Below are 20,097 nucleotides of genomic sequence, written 5' to 3' on the forward strand. Positions count from 1 at the left end.
CTGTTGCAGTAGCATAGTGTCAGTAGTGTCCTTGACAACCCTGCCAACCTTCATATCGTCTGCAAACTTGGACATTAAGCTCGATATACCATCATCAATATCATTTATAAATACAGAAAACAACAAGGGAACCAATACTGAACCCCGAGGGACTCCAATAATAACATTAGTCCACGGTGAGCAGTGTCCATTGATTACCACTCTCTGTCTTCTCCCCCTCCACCACCCCTTTATCCGTAGCAGCAATTTGCCTCCAATGCCACACTGCTGCAATTTGTGCAGCAGTCTTCCATGTGCAACAGTATCAAAAGCCTTTCTAAGATCCAAGTATATAATATCAAAGTTATTCCCTGCATCCAGTTCTTTTGTGACTGCATCATAGTATCCAATCAAATTGGTCAGCCAAGACTTCCCCTTAACAAAACCATGCTGTGTCTGAACTGTAACTGAAGTCTTGTCTAGATGATCCTGCAGTGCTTCTTTAACCAGTGCCTCCATTAATTTTCCGGGAACAGAAGTTAAACTAACAGGTCTATATAATTACTTGTGTCGCCCTTTGATCCTCCTTTGTGAATTGGGGTCACATTTGCACATCTCCAGTCCATAGGTACTTCTCCTGAGTCCAAGGAAGCTCTCATAATTATGGCTAAGGGTTTGCTTACTTCCTTTGCTACCTCATTTAATATAACTGGATAGATCCCATGCACCCCAGGTGCCTTCCTTGTATTTATCTTCACCAATTTCTCCTCCACTTTACTCTCAGTTATTACAAGATTCTCTAGTTTACTGCCAGAGTTGAATACACCTCTGGCATTCACCTCGCTGAATAACTCCTCATGTGTGAATATCGAAGCAAAATATTCATTTAGTTTGTTAGCTACCTGAGCAGGATCATCAACAGTTGACCCATCGATATCAAGTGGACCAATCTGATTCATCCCCTTCCTTCTAGAGTTTACATAAGTAAAGAACTCTTTGCTGTTTTTCTTTGCATCCCTTGCCAAAGATTTCTCGTAATCTGCCTTTGCCTGCCTAACCTCCTTTGTAACTTGGTTACAGATCAACTTGTATCTATCATAGGCTTCTGTGTCATGTGTTAATTTGTATGTATCCCATGCAATTTTCTTCTCTGCAAAGGTGATATACAACTATATCACCTTTTGTGCCCTTAAAAGATGATATCCACTCTACAACGTCATCAATCTTTGCCCCTGGCAGACATACCCTGGTCCTGTTCCACCTATCCTTTTTACAAAGCATGTTTCCCGTTTCCCTGACAATAGAGTCACCAACAACTACTAGTTCCTTTGGGACCAGCGCATTCTGCCTTGGGGGCTGCCGCTGTGTTGCATGATGACCAAGTGCAAGCTCTGGCATTGGTGTCGTCAGCTGAGAGCTTGATGGGCCCCTCACTTTTAATCCTTCGAGGGCATCCACCCTGTCCTTCAAGCTCTCATATAGGCCCATAACAACGCTGAGTTGTCGCCTGATTTCCTTACACTCCTTGCATCGGGCACACACAAAGACATCCCCCATGGCAGTATCATGTCCCGTACCCGACTGCTCCACAAACATCAAGCAAGTAGTGCATTTTAATAGGCTGTGATTCAAAGGGCAACTGCCCCCTCAGTTCTCCCCCGAGCCACAGCACTCCCATTAGCTTGAGCCTTTAGCTTTGCTGCTCTAGTCTGAGTCATGATTTCGATTTAATTTCAATAAAATTTCAATTTCAGTACAAAATTAAAACCCTAAACTTATATCCCAACACAGTTATAACGCTATATTTATGTTTCAGTATTGAGTATTATCTACGAAATCCCTTTATATAACTTCCGTATCAAGTTAAGTATTAATTATTTATTTTTTACTAATTATTATTTGTTATGTAACCCAAGTCGTTACATGTATAGTTAAAAGTAAAATTTAATTGACAATGAAGTTCAACAAGATTAATTATCTGATTAATTGACAATATTATGTACTATACTATACTATATTAAGCTTATGCCATCTATTTCGAGGTATTTTGTATCGCGTAACAATGGCGGCAAATTACGATCGGTAAACACGTGGATTTGATACCCTTTCCGATACTAAGTAATACCTACAAAATCTCTATCTAAATTACTTTAATCTAAGTATCATAAATAGGAATATAAAGCTACTCTAGAAAATAAGTTAATATGCCAATTTAAGCTAATAAAACAGAAAATAAATCAGAAAAAACTTCTCTGTTCCAGGAGCGGCAAAAATGTACGTCCGCACAGGCTACACTTGTTCTGTGACAAGCGCCTCACTTGTGCACCTTTAGTGTCGGCCCTGATTTTTAGTAACATAAAGGGTAATTTCCTGTTTGAATTTACTGCAAGGGACTTTTCAGAATAAAACACCTACTGATACTGTCTTCACGCCACTTGACATTACTTCCATATGGAAAATTGACAAGTACTTTCAATCCATTTAAAGCAGAAAACATTCTCCACTATCCACACTGTAATGGATTACTTTCTGTGCAATAAAGGATTACTACTGTTTGATTTTATAAATGTTCATGTGAAGTTCCTTTGACACCAGTTTTTGCTTTGAGTTATGTTTCTTATGCCAAAAAACAAACAGTTGTGCTCTTTTTTTTTTTCTTTTTCTTTTTCTGTATCATGCTCGTGAGTGACGGGGCCTTCTGTGTCACTCACTGCTCTGTGCAACTTAATTCGCTTTAACCAGCAGTGAAGCACACATGTGGGAAATTCAAACAAATTCATTGCCACGTTCTATAATCAAGGTGATTATTGAATGCCTGATTGTTTTCCTCGAGAATAATTAGAAAATGCATACTTGAACGTACGTTTTTGCTGTTTGCGTGTTAATTAATAGGTTTTGCTGAATTTTAAAGTATGGATATCAAAGAAAACACTTCTGTTTATGTATACTGAGAGTTTCAATTTTGTAGATAGAATAGAAATTATGGAAATAATTAGTTAATTTCACAATGGTAATTTTCAACCCGGTGGACTTACAACGCTTGAAAATGGACAGGACTGAAGCAGGGTGTTCGTTGGAAATAATATTCTTGTAATTGATATACACAGGCTGCCACTTAAGGATAGGGGGTGGGGAAAGGAAGCAAAGAGGGTGTAGAAATAAGCATGCCCCAACTGGATTTTCCATGTCACCATATACAAACTTATGACCCAAATGCCACTAGCCATTGTGGATTGAAGTGCGTGCTGCTCTACAGATTATAGGCATTGCCAGTTTAAAAACTGACTTGAAAATTTAACAAATAGCTCAAGCGAGCCAGCTCCAGCATCTATGTATACAGATGTTTTATTTACCCAAAAAAAAAAAAAAAAAAAAACAGTAACACAAATCATTAAAAAGGTGGTGCTCAAAAAACAAAAACAATAAATAAATAAATACAACTAAAAAGAGAAAAAAAATTTAAAAGAATAATTCTAAATGAATAAATAATAGCATTTCATAAAAAATATAATCAGCTTATTTTACATTGCAATAAAATAAAAATAGGTACACGGAAACTAAAATCTGCCAAAGAATCACCTTTAAATTGTGAATTGGATAAAACTGCACTTCAATTGATCCTCTCCACTCCTTCACAAGTGGGCAATTAAAATTAAGATAAGAGAAATGGAGAGTCGGTATGATTCGAATAAGTAACCAGAGAAGTGTTACTTATTCGAAGTAGTGCAATACCTAGGCAACTCATTGTGAAGGTGTTCACAATATGAGATATGAATAAACAATGCATTCATACTATTTGGGTAGTAGTAATGATGGAAGTGCCATACTCATGCATAAACCACCTCTTTCATACTCTTAGACATTCAGTCAAAAAATATTTTTCGAAGAAATCAATAGTTGTGATGTATTAAAAAAAAAAAAACAAGAATATGATGAACATTCTTCTTCTACATCACTGAACATGGAAAATAAATTAAACTGCATTAAATTAGATTAAATATGAACAAAATGAAATTGAATTTTGTGCTTTTATTAGAAAGGTATTTTAACGATGAATTCATTTTTAATAGGTAGGTTAAAATTCTACATAAGAACAACAATCACTCATGATTATTACTCTAATGTGAAATTTAATAAAGTAAGTTTAATACATAAAATATGCTCTCTCTCATACTACCTTATTTAAACAGGTACTCACCAAGTACTATGACAGTAACTTTTGCATTATCAGAACCATTAATATTGGTGGCAGTCAACAAGAGAGTACCACTGTCTTCTCTTTCTGCTCTTTTCACACTTAGTTTAGTTTTATAATCTTCAAATGCAATAATCCACCTAGGATTGTCTTCTACCAATTTTCCTTCAAGGGTCCATTTTTTATTAGGAGGTGGCTCTCCAGTAACTGGAACATCCAAGTCAAAACTTTTGCCAGCCTTAATTCGTATATTATGCATGGCATTCCGATCAATTCTTGGTGATACTAAATGCATATAAATTAAGAAAATAAAGTGTTTTTCATAATTCTAAATTAAGATAAATATTTAGTAACAAATTCTGAATACATGCTATTAAACATTTATATTATAAAGAGAATATAAATGTTTAATAGCTAATAAATGTTTAATATAAATTTAAGAATATAAATTTAACTATTTAATTTTATTTTATTTAATAAATAACTAATAAATTTATCTGTTTATAATCTTAAATATATATTATTAAATCCACCTGGTAGCCTCTTGCTTCATTAAATTTCAGGAGTTACCAAGTGGTTTTGTTAATATATATCTGTAGTTACAAGGTGATTAATTTAATAGTAACTTATTACTAATTGCTACATCAATTAGTGAAACAGATCTTTGATTAAGATCAAACTGATGCTGGGATTTACATCAATTAGAATTATAGCTATTCTATATAGAGCATTCAATCTTTAATTTTTTGGCATGCTGGAGATTTTTTAATTGTTTCCAGATAAAAGAAGAAAGCACTTTTATTATTATTATTATTCTTTTTACAGACAACAGACATTCTGCATTACCTGCATTATTTGAAAACAAATAAAGTTTGTTTTCAAATAAAACCATGTCCAGGATTTTTCTATCTGTGAATTTTTATCTCAGATTGTCTGTTACAAACCTCAACTTGTTATAACTGCTTCCAAGAAGATATTACCAACATTGTTTTCCCATGATGAGTTAAAGTTTTGCTTACAACAGACTTGTTGTCAGCAATTGGATGCAATGATAATTTCCAATGGTACTCTCAGAAAAAGTAAATTTACAAATTCCCTTTTTTTGTTTTTTTATTGGCTGAATATCCTCTGACACCTAGAATTTTTATGAGAAATTGTTAAAATGGCAAGAATGACTTCAGATAATTTATTACATAAAGTTGGCCCTATGAATTCATCAGTGCCCCAACCAAGAACCACTGAACATCAATTATTTCTTTCGTAGTAGATTCTGGCAGGTTCACACACTGAAATTAATTCTACTGATGCTTCAATAAATTTAGAAGTACTGGAAACTGTCCACAAAAAATTTCAAATTGGAAAATGAAGCAGAACTAATAGATGAAATTTGTGCTAACTATCTCAGCATTAAGAACATAATTTTTCAGTGGGGCACTGTGCACGATGTAGTCACATGCAGCAATGAACTACTTCCCCACTAAACAGAGGAACAGAATCTTTCCCTTTAGTTTAACACTGTCCATGACCTTTGCAATACAATTACCTATAAAACACAGAAACATATTTTTGATTTAGTCTGATGCTATGGTAACTAACCTTCAAAAGGGAAATGAAGGTTAACAACTGAAGGAGAACCAGGGTATGTCTGGCAGGGGCAAAGGTTGATGACGTTATAGAGCAGATATAATCTTTTAAGGGCACAAAAGGTGATATTGTTGTACACGTTGGCACTAATGACATTAAGAGTAGGAGACTGGTGGAATTTCTTAACAAGTACACATCGCTGTTGGAAAAAAAGCCATGAATTAGGGTTGAATTTGAAAGTGTCTGCAATTCTGCCCAGACACAATAGGAGGGAGCTGATGATGAGAGCTTTGTCGAACAATTCGGCCCTGGAAAGATTGTGCAAGGCTCAAAGGAATTTTTTTCAGCCAGCCTGGTCTGTACATGTTAACAGAGGAGACAGCTTCTACAGGAATGGGATAAACTTAAATAGAATGGGTGCAACAATATTTGCTTATGCTATCGAGGCAGTGTTAGGATGGGTCGGAAAACTTCTAACTGAAAACGGGTCTAGAAAACTGCTTGGGGGGGATACAAGGACTAATAGACTAACAGTAGCCACTGGCAGAGATGAAAGTGATTCTTGCAGTGCTTCTATTGGAATGAGCAGCAGCCTGGAAAACAATATACAGGGTATGTCATAGATTGCTGGGAGTCATTGCAGTATAAGTAAACATATGGGTTGTGTTAGGGTAGCAAAGAATACGAACAGGTGCAGGCATATACTTGTGTATACACCAATTCTATGAGTCTGGTAAATAAATTTGATGAATTTGAGGTGTTGGTTAAAACATCAAAGGCAGATATTGCTGTGATATCAGAGACGTGGTGTCACACAGATATAAGGAATGCAGAACTGGAATTTGGGGAGTACAATGTGTACAGGAAGGGCAGACAGGATAGGAAAGGAGGAAGGGTTATGCTATTAGTTAAGAAACACATAAAATCCAAGGAAGTGCAGCCAGTCGACATCGCTGGACAGTGCAGTGTCGAGTCAGTTTGGTGTGACATAAGCACTGGGAGATCAAAATTGAGAGTAGGAATGTGTTATAGGCTTAATAACTCTGATGAGTATAATAAAAACCTGTACAGGGAAATAGAGCGGGCCAGTAAATCAGAGTCTTATAATGGTGGATTTTGATTTCCCGGATATTGTCTGGAATTTGTGGGTTGATCACTCACACACTAGCAAGGCTTTTGTGGATTTATTGGATGATTGTTTTCTACAGCAGCATGTTCGGAGGCAACTAGAGGGAGTAATACTCTTGATCTGATTATCAGTAGTGATTCTTCATGCATTAAGAATCTGCAGATAAAGGAACCACTAGGCCGCAGTGATCACAGTGTGCTGAAGTGGGATTTACTCAAAGAGGTAACTACCATCAACGGTAAAGGGAAGGGTTTTTGCTTTCGTAAAGGCAACTACGATGGTCTGAGACAGTATTTAAATTGTATAAAGTGGGACCAACAGATGATGTTAGCAACAGCAAATTCAAAATGGGAAGCATTCAAAGAATTTATCTTGGAAGCTACTAGGCTTTACATACCAACTAAGAAATATTGTTCAAAGTTTAGGCCTAAATGGATGTTAGAGGAACTAATGAGACATATGGCAGAGAAGAAAAATGCATGGGAAAAAATATAAATTGATGAGTGATATGGAAGCCTATGATAGATATAAGCTGGTCTGTAACCAAGTCACAAAGTAGTTTAGGCAGGCAAAGGCAGATTATGAGAAATCTTTGGCAAAGGATGCAAACAAAAACAGCAAAGAATTCTTTACCTATGTAAACTCTAGAAGGAAAGGATGAATCATATTGGTCCACTGGATATTAACGGTTAACTGATGATCCTGCTCAGGTGGCTAACAAACTAAATGAGTATTTTGCATCTACATTCACACATGAGGAGTTATTCAGGAAGGGGATTACTAGAGATGAATTAAAACTCTGGCAGTGAGCTAGATGATTTTGCAATAACTGAGAGGAAAGTGGAGAAGAAAATTGTTAAAGATAAACATAAAAAAAGGCACCTGGAGTGGATGGGATCTATCCAGTTATATTAAAGAAGGCAGAAAAGGAAGTAAGCAAACCCTTAGTCATAATTATGAGAGCTTCCTTGGACTCGGGGGCGGTACCCATGGACTGGAGATGTGCAAATGTGACCCCAATTCACAAAGAAGGATCAAATGGTGACACAAGTAATTATAGACCTGTTAGTTTAACTTCTGTTCCAGGGAAAATAATGGAGTCACTGGTTAAAGATGCATTGCGGGATCATCTAGACAAGGCAAGACAGCAGCAATAATTCAGACACAGCATGGGCTTGATAAGGGAAAGTCTTGTCTGACAAATTTAATTGGATACTATGATGTGGTCACAAAGGAACTGGATGCAAAAAATAATGTTGATATCATATACTTGGATTTTAGGAAAGCTTTTGATAATGTTGCACATGGAAGACTGCTGTACAAATTGGAGCAGAATGGTATTAAGGGTAAGTTGCTACAATGAATAAATAAAAGGATGTTTGAGTGGGAGAAGACAGAGGGTGGTAATCAATGGGTGCTGCTCTTTGTGGATTAATGTTATTAGTGGAGTCCCACAGGGTTCGATTTTGGGTCCACTGTTGTTTTGTATATTTATCAATGATATTGATGAAGGCATATCAGGCTTAGTATTGAAGTTTGATACAAAGATTTGAAGATGATACAAAGGTTTGTAGGGTTGTTAATAACAGTAATGGCAGTGTGGTACTGCAACTGGATCTAGAAAATCTGGGCAGATGGGCTGAGAGGTGGCAAATGAAGTTTAACATTTACAAATGTAAAGTACTAAATGTGGGAAGCAGTAACCCCAGAGTAATGTATCAACTCTGTGGTACTACACTGACAGTGGTAGAGAATGAAAGGGACCTGTGGGTAATTGTGCAGGCAGATATGAAGTTCTCTGAGCAGTGCAGATGGTCTGAAAGAGCAGCTCATGGTGTCTTGTCAATGATTTACAGGAATTTTTCTAGTAGGGATAAGGCAATCATCAGGCCACATCTTGAGTACTTCTTAAATTGAGGCCTGGAGGCCTCAATTTAAGAAGGATGTAGAGCTGTTGGAACAAGTACAGAGAAGGGCAACAAGATTAGTGAATGGAATGAAGGGTTGTTCTTATGAAGAAAGGTTTAAGTTTTGCAGATTACAGTGTCTGGAGACTAGGCACATGCAAGGTAATCTCATTGAGGTGTATAAAGCCTTGAATGGTTTGAGCATGCTCAATCCTGATGGGATTCTTCCTCTTACTCGGCATAATCACCTGAGAGGGCATAAATTCAAATTGAGGAAAGACAGTTGTAGGATAGATGCGCAGAAGTTTGCCTTTAGCCAGCGGGTAGTTGATTGGTAGAACAGACTTTCATCTTTTGTTGTGAAAGTTGATAGCCTAAATAAATTTAAGGCTGAGCTGGACAGGTATTTGGATTGAATGGAGGAGTAAAATGGGAGTGTTTTTGTTTTTTTTTTTGGCTGATGCTGCATAAGCTTGCTTTCTTGCATATATGCCTCTACTAATGGTAATGATAATTGTTGGTTAAAAAATTTAACATTGCATTCATCAAAGTTTATCAAGAATTTATCTCAGATAATTTGTGGAAAAATTTAATCAAAGGAATACATTCAGATTTTCAAATGTTGGCATAATATTCAAAAAAGGAACAAGCCATTCTATTCTACCAGAAGCAAAAAAAATCATAAGCAACTTTTTGGGTTGAGTGTTGCTAAGAGAGAGAGAGAGAGAGAGAGAGAGAGAGGAGAGAGGAGAGAGAGAGAGAGAGAAGAGAGAGAGAGAGAGAGAGAGAGAGGGGAGGGAGAGAGAGAGAGAGAGAGAGAGAGAGAGAGAGAGAGAGAGAGAGAGAGAGAGAGAGAGAGAGAAGATACTTGTCATTAGCCTTGAATATTTCAGAAAATACATGTGAAAGAAGACTGTTCCAGAAAACATAAGTAAAAGGGATAAATGAGAAAAAGAAAATGTTGGTTCTTGAAGGTTCAGTGATAGTGAAAGGAAACTGACTGTTTTAGTACTCAATCAGACAGCTTTGAAACGCAGTGGAGGAAATATAGTAAAGACATGCAGCTGAAATTGAAGGTCAATGAGACACATGGGTAGAGAGCATTTGTAAGAGACAATAAGTCAACAATATATATATATATATATATATATATATATATATATATAATAAGTAAATAAGTATATAAGTAAATATAGAAATAAAATAAATATATAAGTAAACAATACATAAGTATATAAGTAAACAATATATAAGCATATATAAGTATATAAGTAAACAAAATATAAGAAAAAAACCAATAAAAGTAAATATATAAATAAAATAAGTATATAAGTAAACAAAATATAAGAAAAAAACCAATAAAAGTAAATATATAAATAAAATAAGTATATAAGTAAACAATATATAAGTATATATTGTTTACTTATTATTTTATTTTATTTACTTATATAAACAATGAGTGACATAAGCATTGGGAGATCAAAAGTGAGAGTAGGAGTGTGCTATAGGCCTAATGACTCTGATGAGTATAATAAGAAACTGTACAGGGAAATAGAGTGGGCCAGTAAATCAGAGAGTCTTATAATGGGGGATTTTAATTTCCCAGATATTGACTGGAATTTGGGGGCTGGTCACTCACACACTAACAAGGCTTTTGTGGTTTTATTGGATGATTGTTTTCTACATCAGCATGTTCGGAAGGCAACTAGAGAGAGTAATACACTTGATTTGATTATCAGTAGTGATTCTTCATGCATTAAGAATCTGCAGATAAATGAACCACTAGGTGGCAGTGATCACAGTGTGCTGAAGTGGGATTTACTCAAAGAGGTAACTACCATTAGGGGTAAAGGGAAGGGTTATTGCTTTCGTAAAGGCGACTACGATGGACTGAGACAGTATTTAAATTCTATACAGTGGGACCAACTGATGATGTTACCAACAGCAAATTCAAAATGGGAAGCATTCAAAGAACTTATCTTGGAAGCTACTAGGCTTTACATACCAACTAAGAAATATTGTTCAAGGTTTAGGCCTAAGTGGATGTCAGATGAACTAATGAGACATATCGCAGAGAAGAAAAATGCATGGGATACATACAAATTAACACATGACACAGAAGCCTATGATAGATACAAGTTGATCTGTAACCAAGTTACAAAGGAGGTTAGGCAGGAGAAGGCAGATTACGAGAAATCTTTGGCAAGGGATGCAAAGAAAAACAGCAGAGTTCTTTACTTATGTAAACTCTAGAAGGAAGGGGATGAATCAGATTGGTCCACTTGATATCGATGGGTCAACTGTTGATGATCCTGCTCAGGTAGCTAACAAACTAAATGAATATTTTGCATCGACATTAAAACATGAGGAGTTATTCAGCGAGGGGAATGCCAGAGGTGTATTCAACTCTGGCAGTAAGCTAGAGAATCTTGTAATAACAAGAGCAAAGTGGAGGAGAAATTGTTGAAGTTAAACATAAGAAAGGCACCTGGGGTGGATGGGATCTATCCAGTTATATTAAAGGAGGCAGCAAAGGAAGTAAGCAAACCCTTAGCCATAATTATGAGAGCTTCCTTGGACTCAGGGGAAGGACTGGAGATGTGCAAATGTGACTGGAGATGTGCAAATGTGACCCCAATTCACAAAGGAGGATCAAAGGGCGACACAAGTAATTATAGACCTGTTAGTTTAACTTCAGTTCCCGGAAAATTAATGGAGGCACTGGTTAAAGAAGCACTGCAGGATCATCTAGACAAGACTTCAGTTATAGCTCGGACACAGCATGGTTTTGTTAAGGGGAAGTCTTGCCTGACCAATTTGATTTGAGACTATGATGCAGTCACAAAAGAACTGGATGCAGGGAATAACTTTGATATTATATACTTGGATCTTAGAAAGTCTTTTGATACTGTTGCACATGGAAGACTGCTGCACAAATTGGAGCAGTGTGGCATTGGAAGCAAATTGCTGCTATGGATAAAGGGGTGGTTGAGGGGGAGAAGACAGAGAGTGGTAATCAATGGACACTGCTCATTGTGGACTAATGTTATTAGTGGAGTCCCTCAGGGTTCAGTATTGGGTCCATTATTGTTTTCTGTATTTATAAATGATATTGATGATGGTATATCAAGCTTAATGTCTAAGTTTGCAGACGATATGAAGGTTGTCAGGATTGTCAAGGACACTACTGACACTATGCTACTGCAACAGGATCTGGAAAGGTTGAGCATATGGGCTGAGAGGTGGCAAATGAAGTTTAACATTGACAAATGTAAAGTACTACATATGGGAAACAGCAACCCTAGAGCAACGTATCAACTCTGTGGTACTACACTGACAGTGGTAGAGAATGAAAGGGACCTGGGGGTGGTTGTGCAGGCAGATATGAAGTTTTCTGAGCAGTGCAGACAGGCTGCAAGAGTAGCTCATGGTGTATTGTTGACGGTATATAGGAATTTTTCTAGCAGGGATAAGGAGGTGATTATTCCCTTGTATAAGGTAATGGTCAGGCCACACCTAGAGTACTGTATACAGGTCTGGAGGCCTCATTTCAAGAAGGATGTAGAGATGCTGGAACGAGTACAGAGAAGGGCAACAAGATTAGTGAATGGAACAAAGGGGTTCTGTTATGAGAAAGACTTAAGTTTTGCAAGTTACAGTGTCTGGAGACTAGGCACCAGCGAGGTGATCTGATAGAGGTGTACAAAGCCTTGAATGGTTTGAGCATGCTCAATGCTGATGGGATTCTTCCTCTTGCTCAGAATAATCACCTGAGAGGGCATAAATTCAAATTGAGAAAAGAGAGATGTAGGATAGACGTGAGGAAATTTGCCTTTAGCCAGCGGGTGGTTGGTTGGTGGAATAGACTTCCATCCCTTGTTGTGGAAGTTGATAGTATTAATAAGTTTAAGGCTCAGCTGGACAGGTATTTCGAACGAACTGAGGGGTGAAGTGGAAGTGGTTATTTATTTATTTATTTTTTTTTTTTTTTGGCTGATGCTGCATAAGCTTGCTTCCTTGCATCAAATGCCTCTACTAATGCTAATGCTAATACATAATAAATAAAACAATAAGACAAGTCAATAATTAACTTGATAGTCCTCTTTTAAATGGAGTCTAGAAGCCACCATAGATGTGGGAACAATATTCTCCTATACATGGTGAGTGTTTATTTAGAAGAAAAGTGATGTTGAGAACAAAAAAACACAGATTTGGATGCAGAAGCAATATTCGTGATATCCTTATGTCAAAAGATATATTAATTTTCATTGTTAATTAATGAAATAGTATTTAAATGGAAATCATGCCCCAGACTAGAGCAGCAAACCAACAAGCACAAAATAGTGGGAGTACTGTGGCTTAGAAGGGAACTGAAGGGGTGATGAACTGTTTGCAGACCTTTCTAGAACAGGGCATGATCTAGCTAAGGAGGATGTCTTTGTGTGTGTGCTAGGTGCAGAAAGTGTCAAGAGATTAGGCACCAACTCAGGGTTCTGATGGTCATCTATGAGAGTTTGAAGAGTAGGGTAGATGCCCTCGAAGGAATTAAAATGGTGGATGCATGAAACTCTCAACTGCCCAGCCCAATGGCAGAGCTCACTCTTATGCATCAGGCAACACAGCGGCAATCTTCAGGGCAGAATGTGCTGGTCCCACAGGAGCTAGTTATTGTCAGAGACTATTGTCAGGGAGACGATGAAAGATCTTGTATATCACACACGAGTGCAAACTCAACTGCATTACTCAATTGCACATGAATGCTGTTGCATGCAATTTGTATATGGGCAGCAAAATGCACTTGATGCATCACTTTCCTTCAAGCATTTACATAAGTAAAGTGCTTGCTGTTTTTTTGTTTTTTTTTTTTTACCAAAAAAAAAAAAAAAACTACTACTATTTTTTTTTTATATCTTTTACCAAAACTACTCTTGATCAGCTTTAGCTTGACTAAATTCCCTTGTAACTTAATTGCAGTCTAGTTTATATCTACTGTAGGCTTCTGTATGACCTAATAATTTATATGCATCCCATGTATTTTTCTTCTATGTGACTAATCTGATTAGTTCATCTGACATCCATTTAGGTCTAAACCTTGAACAGTATTCTTCAAAAAACCTCATAGCTTCTATGATTATTTCCCCAAATGATTCACATTTAGACTTTGCTATTAGCAATGGCATCAGCTGAACTCCCACTGCATAGAATTTAAAAATTGTCTGATACCATTGTAATCACTTTACAAGAGCAAAAGCACATTATGTTCTCCATATTCAAATTGTGCATCCCTTATGCTTGAGTGACACCTTATCCCTGATCTCCCCACAATGTTTGCATTGGACATGTGACCTGTACAGTATAGAATACAAAACTGTCTGAGAACACCGCAATCACCTTTATGAAACCAGAAGTCCTTCTTTCTACCCTTGATAGTAGTTAGAGCTTTAGTAAATCCTGTATCAATACTCTAATCACTCCCACTTAGTAGCTCTTTAATCTGCAGATTCTTAATGCTTAAAGAATCACTGCTGATAATCATATCAAGAGTATTGCGCTCTCTCTCTCTCTCTCTCTCTCTCTCTCTCTCTCTCTCTCTCTCTCTCTCTCTCTCTTGTGGTTGCCTCTCTGATATGCTGCTTTAGAAAACAGTTATCAAATAAATCAGCAAAATACTTGCTAGTGACCAACCCAAAAAGTCCTAGTCAATATCTGGAAAGTTAAAAAAATCCCATATTATAAGACATTCTGATTTACTGGCCCACTCTATTTCTCAATACAGCAGTTTACTGTACTCATCAGATTCATTAGGCCAATAACACACTCCTACTCTCATTTTTGTTTTCCTAATGTTTAGGTCACAGCAAACTGACCAACATTACACTAGCTATCCATGTCAATTAAACTGCCATATATTTTATCTGCTTTGTAACAAAGAGCATAACTCTCACCCTGTTCCTGTCCTGTCTGCTCTTTCTATAGACACTTTACTCTACATATTTAAATTCTGCATCCCTTATATCTAAATGACACATCTCCGATATCCCATTAAATGTCTCCATTTCATGACTTGACCACTAATACCACATTCATCAAAGAACAGGCACATGCTCCTAGCACTGGTGTACATGCACCTGTTCTAACTCTTAGTTATCCTAACATAATTCATTTATTTGCTTGTTTCACAAGGACTACAAGAAGGCCTTGATACCCTGCTGTCCAGGCTGCTACATATTCCAACAGAAACAGTCCAAGAATCATTTTAACCTCTGCTTGTGGCTCTAGTTAATCTATTAGTCTGTGTAACTACAGGGTAGTATTTTTCCAACCCACCAAACATTGCCTTCAATGTCACACAGATATAAGCAGTGCAGAATTGGAATTTGGGGAGTACAATGAGTATAGAAAGGATAGACCTGGAAGGAAGGGAGGAGGAGTAGTTTTTGTTAAAGAATATGTTGTTAGTTAAGAAACACATAAAATCTAACAAAGTGCATCCAGTTGACATGGGTGGACAGTGCACTGTTGAGTCAGTTTTATTTCGAATAAACTGGGAAAGAGAAAATGAGAGTAGGAGTGCGTTATAGACCTAGTTACTCTGATGAGTACAACGAACAACTGGGCAGAAAAACAGAGTGAGCCAGTAAATCAGAATGTCTTGTAATGGGGATTTTAACTTTCCAGATATCAACTGGAACTTGTGGGTTTGTCACTTACATGCTAGCAAGACTTTTGTGGATTTAATGGATGACTGTTTTCTACAGCAACATGTTCAAGGGGCAACTAAAAAGAGTAATACTCTTGATCTGATTATCAGCAGTGATTATTCATGCATTAAGAATTTGCTGATAAAGGAACCACTAGGTGACAGTGATCACAGTGTACTGCTGTGGGATTTACTTAAAGGTTAACTTAAACAACTTTTGCTTCCGTAAAGGTGACTACAGTGGTCTCAGGCATTTTTTTCATTCTATACAGTGGAATCAACTGATGATGTTAAAAACAGTGAATTATAAATGGGAAGCCTTCAGGGAATTAATCTCGGAAGCTACTAGACTCTTCATACCAAGTAAGAAATACTGTTCAAGATTTAGGCCTAAATGGATGTCAGAAGAACTAATGAGGCTCGTGGCAAAGAAGAAAAATGCGTGGAATGCATATGAATTAGCAGGTGACACAGAAGCCTATGGCAGATATCAGCTAGTGTGTGATCAAGTCACAAAGGAAGTTAAGCAAGTGAAAGCTGATTATGAGAAATCCATGGCAAAGGATGCAAAGAAAACAACAAAAACTTCTTTACTTATGTAAACTCTAGAAAGAAGAGGATGAATCAGATTGGTCCACTTGATATTGGTGGTTCGACTGTTGATGATCCTGCTCAGATAGCTGACAAACTCAATAACTATTTTGCATCTACATTCACGCATGAGGAATTCTGTAAGGAAGGGGAAGACAGAAGTTTACTAAACTCTAACAGGTAGCTAAATGATTTTGTAACAATGGAGAGCAAAGTGGAGGAGAAATTGTTGAAGTTAAACATAAAAAAAGGCATCTGGAGAAGATGGACTCTATCCAGTTATACTGAAGGAGGCAACGAGGGAAGTAAGCAAACCCTTGGCCATAATTATGAGCGCATCCTTAGATTGAGGTTAGGTACCAATGAACTGGAGATTTGCAAATGTATCCCCAAATCACAAAGGGGGTTCAAAGGGTGACGCAAATAATTATAGACCTGTTAGTTTAACTTCTGTTCCGGGGAAAATAATAGATTCACTGGTTAAAGAGATGATACAGGTTCACCTAGACAAGACAGCAGTAATAGTTCAGACAAAGCATGGGTTTGTTAAGGGGAAGTCTTGTTTGACCAATTTGATTATATACTATAATTTCATCACAAAGGAACTGAATGCAAGAAACAATTTTGATATCATATGCATGGATTTCAGGAAAGTTTTTGATACTGTTGCACATGGAAAACTGCTGTACAAATTGGAGTGGTATGGCATTAAGGGCAAGTTACTGCAATGAATATAGGGATGGTTGAGTGGGAGATGACAGAGAGTGTAATAAATGGACACTGCTCTTCGTGGACAAATGTTATTAGTGGACTTCCCCAGGGTTTGGTGCTGGGCCTATTGTTGTATTCATCAATGATATTGATGAAGGTATATCAGGATTAATGTCCAAGTTTGCAGATGATAGAAAGGTTGGCAGGGTTGATAACAACAGTAAAGACAGTATGCTACTCCAACTGGATCTAGATAAGTTGGGCAAATTGCTACCCATATGCAAAGTACTGCATATGGGTAGCAATAACCCAAGAGAAACGTACGAACTGCGTGGTACTACACTCAGGGAAGTAGAAAGTTGAAAAATACCTGGGGGTAATTGTGAAGTCAAATATGAAGTTCGCTGAGCAGTGCAGATGGGCTGCCAGGGCAGGTCATGGAGTCTTGTCAATGATATATAGCAATTTTGCTAGCAGGGACAGGGAGGTGATTATCCCGTTGTACAAGGCAATGGTCAGGCCACACTTAGAGTACAGGGCTGGAGGCCTCATTTTAGGAAGGATGTAAAGTTGCTAGAATGAGTACAAAGAAGGGCAACAAAGGGGTGCTCTTACCAAGAAAGGCTTAAGTACTGCAAGTTGCAGTGCCTGAAGAGTAGGCACCTGTGAGGTGATCTGATTGAGGTGTATAAGGCTTTGAATGGGTTGAGCAAACTGAATCTGATGGGATTCTTCCTCTTGTTCATATTAAGAACCTGAGGGGGCATAAATTCAAATTGAGTAAAGACAGTTGTAGAATAGATGTGTGGAAATTTGCCTTTAGCCAGCAGGTGGTTGATTGGTGGAACAGACTTCCATGTTTTGTTGTGGAAGTTGATAGCCTAAATAAATTTAAGGCTGAGTTAGACAGGCATTTGGAATGAATGGAGGGGTGAAATGGGAGGTTTTTTTTTTTGGCTGATGCTGCATAAGCTTGCTTTCTTGCATCATATGCCTCTACTAATGCTAATGCTAAATTCAGCTTGCTATCAAAAATCAGGCCAAGAAAGCGAATACTATTCATAATTGAGATAGATGATTTCTTAAGTGTAGCTCTCGGTCAGAATGTATCTTTTGTTTGTTATAAAGTGAATGACATTAGATTCCTCATAAGATAGTCCATTCTGTGATATACATTTGATTATATGATTTTTATTCTTAATGCAAATAGAGTGGTACTGAGGACTGAGCCTTGTGGGACTCCTTCCTCTTGTATATAGATTTGTTAAATGACTTGCAAAAAAAACAGACTTGAAAAAATCTATGCTGAAGGAAGTTTTGTATGAAATATGGTAAGTGGCCTCTCAGGTAAAGGGAATGAAGATCTTTTAAGATACCAAAATGAAAGGTGGTGTCAAATGCTTTCTTTATGTCAAGGCATACCATAACAAGATGCTTGTTCCGAAGAAATGTATTCCTAATGTTTGTTTAGGGTTTGACCATGAGATCCAGAGATGGTCGATTTTTTCTGAGACAAAATTGGTTATCAGAGTTATTTTTGGAATCAAGACACCACGTACGTCAGTGGTGATAATTTTTTTTTTGGGTTTTACTCAAGCAGCTGGTAAGAGAAATAGGTCTATAGTTGTGGGGGGGGTAGAATGATCTTTCTATGATTTGGGAATTGCCAGTACTTAGGAGTGATGCCAGCAAATGTGGAATGAATGTTCAATGAAGATACAATTGTAGAAGGTCAGGAACAAGGATAATGATATGCTATTAAAGCAGTGAAGCATTATATAATGTTTTCCATCGGGACTGGTAGTACTGTTTTTTTGAGGTATATGTGTCTTCATGAAGTTCAAGCATAATAAGTGGCTGATTGCATAGTAAAGAAGATGTGGTTTTGAAATTCAACTGACATTACTCAGCTGAAACTTTAATCTTCTGAAATGATAGATCATATGCAGTTGAAGCAGATAGCTGTCAGAATATGGACCCCAGGGCATTCACAATCTCTGCAGGAGTAGAGAGCTCCTGTCCATTCCAGTCGAAAACTGGAGAGGACAATGGTGGAAATTTGCCATTTAGTTGCTTTATTCTTCTACATATTATTCTTACATCAGTATTTTTATTAGTTGAAGTTGCAAATCGAATCGAAATCTCTTTTAGCTTTTCCCAGCCTGAAGAGGCTGAGAAAAGCCTCTTCATCCTGGGAAACCATATACATATTATTACTGTATTATGCAGTAATAATATATATATATGGTTATGCAGCAATAATATGTATTATGCTAGAAAGTTCATGTTTTACACACACACTCACACTTAATTATACATTTTCTATTATTGCAATAAAACAATCCTGTTTATTATGGATTGTTAGGAATGTGCTATTGATATCTGCCATTGATGCTATTGTTATAGTTTATAAGTAGACATAATTTCATTTTTATTATGGATCCAATTTTGTGGAGTGGATATAGGTATAGTATGGTGTATTTTGGGCATTTTTAGCCTAGTGGTGCTGACTAACAAATTATAGAGCTGTTAGCAGCAATATTCAAAAGCCTATATTCAAAAGATTCAAAAGATTTAATTATATACTAATCTAGACACTTAAATCTAAACTAACTAGAATTAACAAAGAAAGGAAAGGAAAGGAAAGGAAAGATAAAAGAAAAATAGAAGGAAAAAAAGGGGAAAAAAAGGAGAAAAAGAGAAAAAAATACATTCATTCACAATGTCATCTCTCCACTATTAATCAGGAGCTTTAAACTGCTAAGATAGCTAATAAAAATGAATGGCTCATCCATACCCATTTCTGTTGTCCCAATAACAATTTAATTTTAATTAATTATTTAGTATGGCCAAATATAAATTTATGATAATTTGAAACTGAATGTTAATTTTAACTTTTAATATGTAACTGGTAAAAAAAAAAAAAAAAGGTAAAGTGCAGCCGTTATCAACCCACTGCAGGATGGAAGCCTCCTCAACAATTCATGCTGAGGGAAATGGACCATAATCTGCCACGCTGGTCCAGTGCGGGTTGGCAGATCAACCGTATTCAGCAGTCAGGGGCTTGAACCCCGGTCTACTCAAAGAGCGTGTGCTACTGCACTCCCGCTCCTGACCACTCGGCTACGGAGGCCTTAACTACGGAGGCTACGTAACTGGTATTTACAGTAAACTGAAAAATACATATACAGTTCAATAAATATTTGTAAAATAATAAGAGGAGTGTACCTCAATATAGTACGTAGAACAATTCCGAATGATATGCTCCAGAAATTAAAATGAAAAAAATCGAATTCGCTTT

At 36.9% G+C, this 20,097-nt stretch overlaps 1 protein-coding gene across 1 annotated transcript in view; it reads right to left on the minus strand.

Annotated features, from left to right (window-relative positions):
- The window catches only part of LOC150087120 (twitchin-like), a 3,511,780-nt gene that overhangs the window by 1,499,992 nt on the left and 1,991,691 nt on the right, over positions 1-20,097 (minus strand). The window contains 1 exon segment of the mRNA XM_090372971.1: positions 4,178-4,459. Within this exon segment, the coding sequence (XP_090229097.1) occupies positions 4,178-4,459 (282 nt within the window).

The sequence above is a fragment of the Mastigoproctus giganteus genome, chromosome 4 (assembly GCF_048544385.1).
Source record: "Mastigoproctus giganteus isolate SK-2022 chromosome 4, ASM4854438v1, whole genome shotgun sequence".
Taxonomy (NCBI): Eukaryota; Metazoa; Arthropoda; class Arachnida; order Uropygi; family Thelyphonidae; genus Mastigoproctus; species Mastigoproctus giganteus.